General features: G+C 36.7%; 1 protein-coding gene across 3 annotated transcripts in view; it reads right to left on the bottom strand.

Annotated features, from left to right (window-relative positions):
* LOC121730255 (kinesin-like protein KIF21B) overlaps positions 1–15,248 on the bottom strand; it is a 70,410-nt gene extending 55,162 nt beyond the window's left edge. For all 3 annotated transcript variants that reach the window (XM_042119225.1, XM_042119227.1, XM_042119226.1), the window contains exons 1-2: positions 14,968–15,248; positions 14,245–14,298 (exon numbers count right to left, since the gene is read on the bottom strand). In XM_042119225.1, coding sequence (XP_041975159.1) covers positions 14,245–14,282 — 38 coding nt within the window. In that variant the 5' untranslated portion in view covers positions 14,283–14,298; positions 14,968–15,248. The remainder of the gene's footprint in view (positions 1–14,244; positions 14,299–14,967) is intronic.
* Between the last annotated feature and the right edge of the window lie 270 nt (positions 15,249–15,518).

A 15,518-nucleotide genomic window follows, 5' to 3' on the forward strand; every position in this document is an offset into this window, starting at 1 on the left:
CACTACATGCTTACTAAGCCACGCAATATTTTAACAAAGGTACAAAAAATATCTACAGCCGATATTTGGGCCAATATAGGTACTCCATAGACTGCTAATATATAATGTAGAATTTATTAAAATATTATATATAAAAGTAATGACGTCCCTAACTACATTGCACCTTGTTTATAGCGAAGCAACCGTACATTTTTCGGTATATAAAGCATCCTCTTACCTATATCCTTTGCCGGGACTTTTGAGTCCCGGCAAAGGATGATTGGTATGATTGGTTGGATGATTGGTATGGAGATACTTTGGTATCTCCATACCAAATACAAAATCGATTCAGCTGGGTGTGAAGAGGTAACAGACAGACAAGTTATAATATTAGTATGGATTAATTGTCCTTGTAAAACTAGGCCCATACAGTGTGTCTGTGTAATTAGAAGTGAAAGCTCTAAGCTCTAGTAGAGTCAACGAACTCGTAATATTTAGAATTAAAAATAGTCACGTCGTCATTATACTGCGGTCGCAGCGTAACACTCAAACACAGGAAACCACACTTTATTTTTATATGCCTTTTGTTTTTTATTTGGAATTAATAAGCTAAGATTTTAAAGATAAAAGGTTAGTGGTGTCGTAAAATTGTTGTCTTAGGCAATAATATGTTTACAAATTGTAGAAAACGAGCGCTGTAAGAATTTACAGCTAGTTAGGAATCTAACAACACACCATCATTCTTAGCTTAGAAGAAGAATAGGAATGAATAGCTATCGATATTCCAACAGGTGTTAGGGCATTTTGTCACAATATTTTCTCCGTCAATTTGACGCCGTTTATCGTAGAAAGGAAACCTTTGTATATTTGGCATAGCAGTTGCTGTTTGAATTTCAAATTAAACGGATAAATAGGTCATGACTGACCAATGACCCGCTGCAAAAAGGATTTTGTACTTTTCAGGGAGTGATGTTAGCTTTTGGATACTTCAACTGCATCTTTCGAAAAAAACATTACAAAAATTGAAATATCTACTCAGATTCGCATACAAATATTGTAAAACGAATGACATGCGTTGATGGACAATAAGTGCAATGTGTAGACTAGCCGGAAGCGGCAATACGCCGCGCAGTCTGGGAATAGCGCGGGCGCACGCCGCGTGCGTGTGTGCGTATTGCGTACGGTGCATGCGTATTGCGTACACGTGTGTATACAATAGTGACGTACAGGACGCCAGGCTTGTCGATAAATGTTCATTCTACTGCATATTACAAATGTGTTATGTAACGTCATTTTTACATGTGATACCTAGTCGTTTCGATTGTATTAGGAAAAATCGGACGTGTGAAGTAGGTGGGTTTTTTAATTACAAAAGAATATCAATTTTATTAACATAACAAAAGAACAGCGCGTTCAACATTCTATCGAATTAAATAGATGTGCACCATAAACCAGTTGCTAAATAATAATAAAATAATTAAGTTTCTAATTTATATCGCAACAATCAATGCAATCATAATTGGCGCGCTGAAAAACGATGTCAAGTCAACAAAAACTTGATTAAAAAGATACTTTGACAGATAAAGTTCAATGTTCCCGTGGCTCTCAGTTATTTGAGCTTGAGAGATAACGAATATTACTCATTTTTGCCGTTCGTTAATCTCTTATCTTTTAATGAAAAAATTGCCAAATACCTTTCCATTTTCGGTAGAAAGTAATCATGTCTGTCAGTTACAGCTAGCAACCACTACTACAATCAAGATACGAACTAAAATAAATATGTACTTAATAAGGACATCAGGCATTCTGGTCTAAAAATAAATAAATGCGCGGCCAGAACTAAAAATATGTATTTCCAATAGCTAGGATATTTATATCTTAAACTAATTTCATGAATTTAACACTGTTACTATACGTTTTTAGTAGTTATTTAAGTTTTCGTACGTTGCGTAGGTAACTCATAATAATAATAAATAATACCTAATATAAAAAATGCAGTTACAGGGTTAAGTCCATATTTTTTTTAAGTTCTTAATATGGCCTAGCCTTTTTAAAGATCCCTAGGTCTGGCCGCGCTGTTTTTTTTTAGACCGACATTGCATGGAAATTGCCTGATGTCCTTTATTTCGTTAAGTAGTCAAAGTGTTTCATTATAAATATGAACCAATGACACTAATTTGCAACACGCACAAATTACCTTGGCACCTGCTTCTATGGAGTTTCCAGAGAACATGGCGCCTAGTTAACTTTTGCGAGTTACACATTCGCCGATTGCACTACCGACTATCGATGTTTTAAAGGCCCGTCCCTATGAGCATCAATAAAATCAATATTTATTATCTTTAAACGCATATCCCTCTAGCGCTTCCTAATTTAACGGAATTGCCGGATACTTGAATATGGAAGCATTTTCATTGAGGAATTTTAATGCACTTCCTTCGTTTTTTATGGTTGAAGCGATTATAATGGGCATTGGACTTGTAAACAGGAGTTCTGTAATGTAAACTAGGATCGAAAGCGGCAACCAAAGACGGAAACCTTTCGATTTCATCTCAAGGTTCTCCCTGCTAAAACTGTCTTGGGATCAGCCACGGAATTATTCAGAATAAGGGTAGGACTGAGGAGTAACGTTTAAGAAACCAGCATGTTTCGTGCGAACTACTAAGACTTAATTATATATAAAATTATCTTCCGACCAAGTTAGGTGGTTTGCCCAGTCTGGCCAAAGCCCGGTATATTCGTTTCAGACATTGTAAATTTGTCTCCTAAAACTTCGATAGCGCTATTCAGAATTTGGCGGTGTGGTCAGCTCACGTCAGCTACCACATGATGACGATGAGAAGTGAAGCGTTCTGAGTAAGAGACAGAATTTGGCGCAGTGGTCCGCATCCGCTAACACACGATTTAACGACTAACACCAGAGGTGACGCGTTTAAGAGACTTTTCCTTCATTTCTGGGAAATATTTTATTGTTTGTATAAAACATAAGCATTCTCTACCTGAATATAAAAACACAATCATCATAACAATAAGCAATTTAACGTTTCACATCCTTTGTTTTGAACCGTTCTGAGTTCATACTCGGCGAGATTTCTACACCGTGCCGGAAGGAATGTCATATTATTATGGAAAGTACCAAGTACTACATAGCAGACTAGATGCTTCCCGCTGTCCCGCAACATCATTCGCAGGGAAAGCATACATTTTGCCGTAATAAACCATGCCCAATCCCCTACCCTATTCCCTTCCCTCCCCTATTACCCTATTCCCTCTTAAAAGGCCGGAAATGCACCTGCAGCTTTTCTGATGCTGCGAGTGTCCATGGGCGACGGAAGTTGCTTTCCATCAGGTGACCCGTTTGCTAGTTTGCCCCCTTATTTCATAAAAAAAAAAATTAGGACATAAGATAGTGTCTGCCCCTCCCGAGCATCAAGGTATCTTTATATCTTTATATATCCATATTAATCAATTCAACGGTTTAATTTAAGGGGGCGACTAACCCTAAAGTGTCGATTTTATAATTCATTTTTATACTTGAAAATAAGCCCCGAATTGTTTTACTTTCTAAAATTAGATACTACATTATATTTCTGAGAATTCGATCTGAGCAAAAACACGATAATATCTTAAAATTTTCTTGATAGAAAAAAATCACAAACATGCATCTAATTTTCACGAATTTTTCATTTATTGCCATAACCGTGCATTGAACTAAGTTAATATTTTAACACATTGTACAAAATTCTATCATTGAGAGATCGACCTAGCGGATTTTAAAATGTTGTATATTTATCGAGTTATTGAGAAAAAACTAATTTGGCGATGAATCCGCGACGTCCTTTTTCACCTGGCATATGAAAGACGGGCGTGAGTGTGAAGAGAGAAGGACGATGTTTGATTTTTGGGGTTAGTCGCCCTCTTAAGTGTGAAGGACAGACACACTTTTGCATATTTTAGTATATTAGTATTTAGTAGAGACAGCACATATTTTGGTAACTGTTTAGTCAAAATGTGATGACTGTTAACGTGCTCAAGGAACTGCAAGTAGCTCGAGTCTCGACGCTAGTAGCCTATAGACTCCTGGCAGTTGGCACCAGTCGTAGCAGAACTTATTTAGCTAGGCAGTGTTGTGTGAGTAAGCTATTGTTTCGGATGCAGGCCGCGAGGGTATTGAACGGCAGTAGGGTTGGCAATGCACTTATATTCCATAATATCCATATTTCCATATTATGTTCGAGGTACATCGAACGATCAGCATTTTTACATTAAAAATCGCTTTCGCATTTGCGAACGTGGTAGTTGTCGAACAGTTGTCAATTATTAATCCCGGGTCCGACTCGCTGCCTTGACAGCTCGTGTAACCATTACCATTTACCGTTAATTAAACCATATTAATTAACCAGTGTAGTAATAGTGAATAAATAATGTAATCAGTTTTGCATCTTTAAACTCTACCAACCACGCGGGTGTTAACCATACTGAACCATCAGAACAGTCAACGAACCAAACGAAACCACCAGAAACTCTACCTCTAAAACAATACCCTTTTCATGGTCCTTCGAGCCGGATTTTAACCAGCGACTTATGGAAGCTACCCATATACATACATACCCTTTTCACCATACTAATATCCATCCTATCATACAAGTACTAATATTATAAATGCGAAAGTACTATATCTGTCTGTCTGTTACCTCTTCACACCCAAACCACTGATCCGATTTTACTGAAGCATGGGGTTACTTTGAGCGCCGCGGCCGGGAAAGGACATAGGATAGTTTTTATCCCGGCGAAATGTATCATTCGCGCGCGATAAAGGAATCGGCGTAAGGGTAACGCGAACGCTCTCTTTTCATATATAATACCAAAACGAATGAGATAGATGTTAAAAACGATGAAAATGTCGTTGTCACATCTGTGCAGTGGCAGCCCTACCGCAATAATTGCACGTTGCGCACGCGAGCACCGAACTGCTGCTCTGGCCGCCGCTGCCGGTGCGCGGAGCTCGCACGCGATCTTACCACACTCCTTATCTTTATGGGTCGATTACATTACGATATAGAAATTGGCAATACCATGACGTTATGAAAGTCATCTATACTGTAGGCGAGGCAGAAAACTATGAAGCTCCAAGGCTATGTCGCACGACCCACGTGACTTTGACCTTACCTACTTAGAGATCAGAGGATTATTATAATTTTTCAAAAATGGCGAAATCGGAAACTGTAGGAGAGAGAGTAGTGAGAGGAGCAAAAAATACTCAAGTAGTTGCGAATTCTATATAATAATTTGTCTAGTACAATTAAAATTGCGTGAAATCAATTCTTAAAATCATTTTTTTTTACCTGGGAAACGTAACGTCACAAAGTTTCTTTCCAATGAACTAGTAGATCAACGAAGTGGTATAAAAATATTTTAGAGATGTTAGAACCCAAATACAATCCATACAAGTACTCACACTAATATTATAAATGCAGTGGAAGTTTGTATGTTTGTACCGCTTCACGCCTTTGCTGAAATTTCGCAACCGACTTTGCTGAAATTTGGTACGTAGATATTTTAAGTCCCTATACTCTATAGGATATTTTTATCCCGGAAAAATGTACGGTTCCCGCGCGATAAACGAATTTTGGCGCATCGGAGTTGCGGGCGTCATCTCGTAATATTAAAAGCATTACTATTCTGATCTTGCGTAAATTGAGGAATCGGCGTGAGACTTTAAGGATAACTAGAACAGGCGTAGGCTCTGCCCCCGAGGTGAGTAGCCGTGGGCGAACTGCCTTTTACTGGCGGCTGGCGCTGGTGTGTTGCTCAATCTCATTCAATAAGGGCACGATTGGGTCTCTAGAAACATTTTTTGTTTAAATGAAATAAGGGGGCAAACGAGCAAACGGGTCACCTGATGGAAAGCAACTTCCGTCGCCCATGGACACTCGCAGCATCAGAAGAGCTGCATGTGCTTTGCCGGCCTTTTAAGAGGGAATAGGGTAATAGGGGAGGGTAGGGAAGGGAAGGGAATAGGGGAGGGTAGGAAAGGGAATAGGGTAGGGGATTGGGCCTCCGGTAAACTCACTCACTCGGCGAAACACAGCGCAAGCGCTGTTTCACACCGGTTTTCTGTGAGAACGTGATATTTATCCAGTAGAGCCGGCCCATTATTATTAGATCCTACTTAGCACGGGCGAAATAACATGCAGCTCAGGCCATTTAGCCGAAACTTTTTCGTATTCGCTTCGTTATAGAATCGCCGATCAAAATGTATGGAATTGACATAAGACGAGTCGAACGTCTGCAACGTCATATTAACGAACGCTTATGTCAATTCCATACATTTTCATCGCCTATTCTATAACGAAGCGAAAACGAAAAGATTTTAGCTCGGCCCCCCAGGTCGGCCTGGCGTACGTCCGATCGTATCGATCGATCGAGGTAAGTTCTTCTAATGGATGAATAAAAAAATGGCATTCTACATTAATTACTAAAAGCTTGTAAAGGTGGCCGAAATACCGCTCTAGTCAATGCCGAATTTCAAGAAACTCATGGTCTTCACTACGTTGGTTCTTTATGAACCTACAGGCCGAAAAATGTAGGTGTAAAATAATGTAGAGGCTACTTCTATGTACACGAACGAAGTAGTGAGTAGAGTAGAGCTGACAACTAAGGGTACAGCACAGCGCGAGCGTCTGTTACCTCTATAGTAATGCAAAAGGCGGCATTAGTAACACGCTTTGAATATACCTTACCAGTTGCCCAGTCCCGGATTTATAAATAGGCCAGTGTTTCCCAAACTTGTCGGGACAGCAACCCATCTACGAGAATGTTTAAAGTTCGCGGCCCACATTGTTTCATGAAGACAAAAAAGCAGCGCTATATTGCTGCCGCAGCATTTGCCCGATTCTTATCGTAGTTCACCACCATATCATCATCGTCAGCCTTACTTACTTACAATTACGTTTGCGTTCGAATGCCCCGCCCCCGTCCCGCACGCATCCACGACGAGGAACGAACGAGTAAAATGACAATCGAACGAGTACGACAACGTTCTATAGTTTCAGGGCCCGCCCAAAATCTACCCGCGACTCACCAGTGGGTCGCGACCCACACTTTGGGAAATACTGAAATAGGCCGTTATAGGCCACGGCCTAGGAGCGGCAGCGTCCATAGAGGCCCTACAGATTACAGGGCCGGGGCGGCGGAAATAAAGTGGCCTACTCTCATAAAAATAATTCAGCACTGCAACTTTGCCACTAAACAGTATAAAACTCTATCGATGTGTGATGTTGATGTTTACCTGACGACAAGTGAAGTCACAGGCCAGCCTGTCGACGTAATCGCGTATCAAGTGGCCACTTTCAATCTGATAGAGCTCCCCCATTTCAAACTTCAACGTTTTAAGTTTTGCACCGGAGGGTTAAATAGAAAATATTTAAAAGCATTTAATATGAATAAACATTGGCGATAAAGGTTTCTGCAGGACCATTTATTCAACATACTAAATTCTTAAACCTTATTTACACTTTGTCCAAGCAAATTTTCTTTCAAACTTCTTGTAGAGCTATTACTCTCAAATTACCATTACCAGCTGGCTCCACCGTAATATTTGTCAAACAAATATTTGTGACGAAAATAAGCCATGTTGTTGGTAAATAAATCGTAAACTTCTCTTTAGACCATTCTAAGCACCAAACATAATGTAGTAATTTATAATGTTCAGTCAAAACTATGTGGCAACTCGCAAAGCCGGCAGTCCGCCCACTCTCAGTCGAAATACGAAGGGATTAGAAATATCATTTATTGAAATATCTGCGATATATTAAAAGGAATCACGACACCATGTATTACATCTTTACTCGTATCATATTCATAGGACGAAGATAATATGTATACAGTATACCCTCTATAGTCGACAGAAATCCGCATGCGAGAAAAAATAACTTTAAATTGTCCCTATAAGGTAGAATCATGGATATCGAAAGGGATAGTGAATCGTCGGATAGAGCTCACCTCCCTTATTCATTTGCCTATCAGTTGGCCTCGATAAATTGATAATAATATACTTTAACCTACTCACAAAATATTAGTTATGACGATCAATACCAAGTCCAGTCCCCCGCGAGACACAACAATGAAATATTAAAGTGGGGTGAAGACAGAGGATCGTGAAATCAATACACTGGGGCGATCGCGGTCAACAAACAGCTGTTAGTTGCCAGTGGTTTCGGTATTTGGAACCTGTGGTTTCTGATCACTTCACGCGTGAGCTCCGAGGAATCGGGAGACGAGGACCAAACGGAGCGAAGAGGAACGGTGCGGAGCCTAGGACATCATGGTTAAGACAATATCATACATGAAAAATATACCTGGCATATCTGTTTACTTCATATTTAAGAGCATCCACCATTGTATAAAAATTACGCCATACTCTATCCCGCAATATTTCTCACTATCAATTGGATCTCTCGCATAGAAATTAAATGTGGAGGACCTATGACTTAGCAGAAACTGGCTAGCACCTTTCACGCGCTCACAGAATACCAGCGTAAAAAACGCTTGTGTGTTTCGGTAGCGAGGTAGCAAGAGGGCTGAGGAAGAAGGATCTTACAGGAACCCAACTTGCAACACCAGAATAGTTGCACGTGAAACGCCTTTGAGATTTCGAGTGTCTCTTGTGGCTATTACTATTTACATTCCATAAGGAGAATCAACCGATTGTTTCCGAATGATATCAGTTTATTAACTATGCATTTACTGATTTAACAAATAAAGTGTCTCATTATGCTATTCATAAAAGAGTACTCGAAACTCACGGTACACTTTGCAAAAGGTACTGATGTAAGTGACAAGGGGCTTTGATGTCGCTAATGGAAATGGCATATCATTCTCAGACTTCAAACATCCTACGAGATTTCAGGGATAGTTTTTTAGGGTTCCATGCGCAAAAGGTGAAATGGGAAACTAATATTGAACATGATTATAATTATAACGCCGACCTGGTCCAGTGGTTACGAGCGTTTGACTCGGAGGACGTGGGTTCGATTCCCGCGTTGGAAACATGTTATTTCTAAGTTTGGTTAGGACAATGCAGGCTGATCACCTGATTGTCTGACAAGTAAGATGATCCATGCGTCGGATGGGCATGTAAAAAGTCGGTCCTGCGCCTGATCTCTCGCCAGTCGTGTCGGTCTTCCGTCCCACTGGGTTATGAGTGTAAAAGAATAGAGAGTGCTCTTGTGTACTGCGCATACACTTGGGCACTATAAAATTACTCCTGCGTACCTGGCCTGGTTTCAATAAAACTGGCCACCGTCACACGAAACCGGTGTGTGCGTATGGGGGGGGGGGGTATTATATTTTTATTATTATACAGTGGTCAGTGTCCAATATTAAATATAAATAAAACTTCACCCTGGAATTTAACACCTACATCATAGTTCAAACATGACAATAAGTATGGTCGATGTTGGTCATATGCACAAAATTCCGGCTATGACTTTTACTACTTTTGTCTCTCGTCACGAAATATGTAACTAAATATTCGTTTGCGAGTGACAGAGGTCTGATAATATAGAATCTATGGCCGAATTTCTACGTGTTTCGTCCTAGGGCCATATCATTACCAAGTTGAAATCTTTGTTGCAGTGGGTTTCATCGTTCCCGTTATTTTTCTTAAAGCGAAGAGTGGAGCACCATGGGGTTTATATATCCCAGCCGATGTCCCCAACTGATACGTAAGGCATTTCCCCATTTAAGAAAAAACCTGGGAATTCTCTAGCCTATATTATTGCAGTGTCAATCAGACCGACTTTCGTCGCGGCAATAATAGATTAATGTGAGCGCAATGAAACTGACAAAGTGCCCATTCAAATTAACTTTATGGCCGTGTTAATTCGCCTCGGTAGTCTAGATATTTTGATTAGCGAGGTCTAGAATCTGAAATGCGCATGGACCAAATACTAGAACAGCTAACTGCTCCATCGCGATTAACACACCTTGAGTGGCGTTTCAGAAGTATTTTAAATAGTTTTAGCAGACATTTAATTCATACTATCCATACATCCACACTTACTTAATATTAAAAATGCGAAAGTGTGTCTGTCTACCTGTTACCTCTTCACGCCCCAAACCGCTGAAGGGCGATTTGGGCGTGAACATTTTGACGCACTAAAAGCGTCCTACTGACAAAATAAAACACATTTATTAATAAATTATCTTTTGAAGGGATACCTTTTAACTAGTTCAATTATAAATTGTAAATGAAAACTAAAATTAAATCTAAGAAAAGCCACAAAACATGTTTGAAGTACTATCGCGGGTGCAACCAAATTGGTCCTCTATTAAGAACTCGGACGAGTACATTTGAGAATACTGCTAATTGTGGAACTTTTAGTTATTTGTTAACCCATATTTCAAAAGTGTATAAGACAAAGAAATGATTTACCTAGATACAATTAATTTAAGTAATTAGTACTAGGAATTATTAACAATTTTCGGGATCGCGGGTGCAACATCAAAACATCGCGGGCGCAACGAGTCTAAAGAAATTGAATTTATTCATAAGTCTGCGACTAATTTCTACATTTTTGATATGCAATACATAATATTATTAGTAAATTGTAATAATACTATTTAAAATTTTATTATTTTTTAATTATTAGTCATTTATCGATCTGAGAAAAGAAATCATCTAAATCACTAAAAACAATTAAATAATGCAACTTAAGCAAACCTTTTTTGATGTATTGTTATAAAACCGAACTACAGCACACCTTTAATTCAAAATTAATATTTATAATTTAAAAGAATAGTGGAGAATTATAAGTAAAAATATTTTTTTCAAAGAAAATTATTAAATATTTATGATTTTTCCTGTCATTTGCAGTATTTCTACTAATACATTTAAAAATAAAAGAATATTAATCATCATTTTGAAACATCTGCTGAGTAATACATGAAATATTTCGAAAAATATAAAACACGATGTGACTCCATTCAAATTTTTATAAATCTTGTAATAACATGTAAAGTATTAATAACAAATATAATCTAACGTTATTGTTTACCTTAATAATATGCAATAAGACGAAAATCACTACAATAGTCAAAAAATAATTTGTTGCATTTCCAATTGTACAGCTTCGATCGCGGGCGCAACCACTTTAAAGGTTCTGTTTTTTTATTAAAAATAATAAAATAGTTTGTTCCAATGATTAATTCTAATTTCCCTCACATTTCTCCTTACTTTTGCAAAGTTTTAAATTATTAACAACATATTTTAGCGAGAAATCTAAACTTTTGTACCTTTTTTATCGCGGGTGCAACCATGGCAATTTTCCTTTAATAATGTATGAAAACTGTTTCAAAATTGTTGTTTTTTTTTGCACCTAAATAGAAACTTATGTTATACAGTCAGTATTATGTAATGAAATTCAACTTCGAGATAGTGATTTAGAGTAAAAATGATCATGTGTGGCATAAGCAGTTTTTCTCGCGCCGTTAGACGATATCACTTCAAAATGCTCTAAATCATTCAAATTACAATTTTTATTCATAAAAGTTCTTTTGCTAGTAAATATACATCTTTTTATTTATAATTCAATAAAAAAATGTAACAAATGCTACACTTTAAAAATTCGTGTTGAGGGTCGTCTCTAGCGGAATCGCCCTTAACCGATTTTGCTGAAATTTGGTATGGAGATACTTTGAGTCCCGAGAAAGGACATAGGATACTTTTTATCCCGGAAAAATGTACGGTTCCCGCACGCGTAACGGAGTTGCAGGCATCATCTAGAATTTTATAATTTCAAACGTCAAAAAGTATAATTTTTATTCGTTTATTAGGATGATAAACCCACTCTACCATCAAGATGATTTTTATTATAAAAACAAAATAAGTAATATCGAGTTGGCATCACCGTAGTCGATAAAGATCGCGGCGGCTACTGAAATATTTTTATCTAATCATCATTGATGAGATTTTTATCACATTGCGAATGACGAAAATAATAGTACGCATCATATCACTATACCCCGGAAAATTAAGCGAGTAGATAAAATAGAAATGTAGGGCCAAAAACATCTTTTCGCAAACGAGCGGTATGCACGGTCTGGCTTTTGCTGCAAAGCTTTTGCATAAGATTTCAGCAGATATTTGTTTGTATCGGTGCCGTACTTAGAAAACGCGTACTTCTATATCGCGATGCAGGATTGAGGCGCTAATTTCGCCACTAAACGTATATTTGGCTGATGTTACAACTTTACAAAACAAACATTACATCATGTGCGATAGGCGAAGATTTTGCCCAGTTACGTAACTACTAAACACTAGAGATCGCCCAATGGTCGAAATTCGACCTTAGCTTTAACGACATTATAAATAGTATATATATTATATTATATAATATAATATAGGTATAGGTATAATATAATATAATAGTATATAATATAATATAGGTAGTAGAAATAGGACTACTACCTATATTTTGTAAAAAATATATCATTTTCTTTCAACTCTTGTCTCTGGGACTCAGCTGATCTCAGGCTGGCCGTGTAAGCATTGTCTAATAGTATCTTAGAATCAATAAAAAAACTATAATCCATTTTCAATTTGTCAACTTGTTGTCAACAGACTTCAACCATAAATAAAAGAGTATAATTCGTACGTATAAGCTTGTCACTCAAATATCTGTCATTTCTCATGTGTGTGTGTTGTAGTGTGTGTAATGTTTTATTTGTTAAAAAAAGTTTTATTTGTCAAAAAAAATATATGATAAAAGCATTTTCAAAATAATATTAGTTCAATGCACTCCTTCACCATATAAACTATAACTGTGCAAAATTTCATGCACCTACGTTTCTCCATTTTTCGTAAAAAGGGTTACAAAGTTTTTCGTTCACGTATTAATATTATGATGATGATGATGATATTATAACTTATGGTACGTATTGGTGTGAGAAAAACATGGTAGTTCCGAAGGTGAGCGGGTTTGGATTAATGATGGAGCTGTTTTGGAGTGCGTTTGACACGATAAGACAATATTATTTGATATTATTTAAATATTATCCCTCTAATAACTAAAATATTTACGCAGCGTATTCTATGAGAGCCTGCCGTCTTTCTTTAGATTAACAACGCTTAATGTTTGGAGTTTTATGGCAAGCAAAGCATGAGACTTCCGTTCTTTAAAAAAAATATGAATAAAAATGACGAAACTTACTACGAAAACAATAAAAATTGCTACGAATAATAAAAACTAAAAAATTACAACATTTTCATTCACAACGCGTAGGTACATAATATATAATACGAATTCCTAAAACATTAAACAATCTATATGCGTTACGCAACACGAATATAATATTCATAAGAAAAAAATACGATATACTCCATTCACGCCGCGTTCTGGCTTGGGGGTGTGTCCCTCCGGTCGTTGGGGTGTTTTTTTTACCCCGACCGACGTAGAGGGTTATATGGGGCCGGCGCCAGGTTGGCAGGTTACGGCCATTTCGTTGGAATTATGTCTGGGATGGTTGCAAATTAGCTGGGTCCACGATAGATTCAGTGACATTCAATCACTTTACCTAGCAAGCTTAGCATGACTACCGTGGTTTCTTTCGATGGAAATACAGACTCTATGGTAATGAGATGGTGTGATTTTAGTTAAATAAGTTATAACAAAGTCCTGCTGTGGTTTTTCATTTAAACCGAGCTTCTAATTTTTTTCTAAAAGTCAGCTGTAAATAATAAATGGACTGCCAAGTTACGACAAACTTTTATTATTAAGTCATATACATCTTTGTGCAATTAGGTAAGAAAATAGACAAAGAAGGTCTCTAGGTCAATTCTATATTATGTTAGCTCTTTACAATATGTTACGGCAGGTAATTTCATTTACATTTGTATGTCAAGTTTTTGTGTAAACATTATGACATAGTGTATGTAATTTGCCATGTAAACTGTTGTTGTAAGCTGTTGTATAATTCAAACAATGTTTGAATCTACAAGACTTATACATTGTGCTTTTACCATGATTTTATAAAAATTGAAAACAAAACTGTCGTTCATAAGAACGACAGTTTTGTTTTCTCTTTATCTTATTTTAGATTAATTCATGCGGAAATTCGTAGAAGACAGCCAAATAGATATTGAAATGGTACATGAGCAGATATATTTTTAGATGGTAAGTGATAGTCACCGCCTATGGACACTTAAAATTAGTGTTTGGCAATTTGTTTCTAGATTTATAAACACATAATAATATTTCTTACCGAACAGCAACCCGTACAGTGGAGTCATCGTTAGCCATGACTGCATTTGATTATCTGTGGACAGATTATACACCATTAATCATTTTGTAATTGTACATCACTAAGCAATCATTTGTAATTATAGGCCTTCTAAGAATTTAAATTGAATTTCAAGACAAATGAGAACTCTTTGCAGTATCTTTACATCATCCCTAGTAGCATTACCATTAATTTACTTCAAAAACATTGTTTCCCTTATTTCTTGTTCTAAAATGAAAAGACACAGCATTAGTATAGTGTATAGTGCTGGGCTAAAAAGATGGGTGTCTGAACCAAACTCTTGTTTTCTAAAATATGACACGAATGATACAATAATTATTGTAAACAAAAAACAACAACACACATAGAACCTTCTCCTTCTGTTGCAAGTCTGTAAAAAAGAAATAAAACTCTAACTCATCACAAAAAACGTGACAAAGGCATAAGCTTGTTGTAATCCACATTAAGTAGTGTTATGTAAACAATGGCAAGACAAATTTATCTATTGTTGTGAAAACAATATCATTAAATTGTTTCAATCGGAATAAACAAATCTTATCATTCAATAAAAATATACAAATCATACGCTAATCTCTAGCACACTGCACAACGGAACAGCAATTTTCAAAAATATTCCGATTCTCACAAAACATTTAAAAGGCTAATGTTAATAGTCTCAAATCTATAAAACTATGACCAACTTACACTAGTTAATGAAGTCTTCACTGCTTGTCCAGGCAATAGATCACATTTCTTTCACATTTACTCTAAACAGCACCGAACAACACCAATGGAGATTTAACATCCATCTTTCACTATTCGATTGTAATAAAAACCTTTTTTACAAATGAATAAACAGTAATGTTTAACACAATTATTAATAATCTATTATAAGCTTAAGATACTACAGCAATAATATAAACTTAAATGATTGATAATTTAATTTTACGATTAAAAACAAATCAATTTAAAACGATCGACGAAGCGATCACACACTCGGCGAAAAAAATGACACTGACAGGAAATCATATGATCTGTCAGCTTGAAATGACAGATCACTGCCGGTGGCTGACATTAGCAAGTTGTTGCCATTTAGAATATTATTAAATATTTAAATGAAACATGAAAACAATAGCTATTTTAAATAATATCATGCTAATAAAATATAATATGATAGCCAAAAATAAATATTTTTATTATTTAAGTAATTTAGAAGAGCTAGTTTAAATCGGCATAATAGTACGATATCGTCAGTA

This window comes from Aricia agestis, chromosome 9 (genome assembly GCF_905147365.1).
Source record: "Aricia agestis chromosome 9, ilAriAges1.1, whole genome shotgun sequence".
NCBI lineage: Eukaryota > Metazoa > Arthropoda > Insecta > Lepidoptera > Lycaenidae > Aricia > Aricia agestis.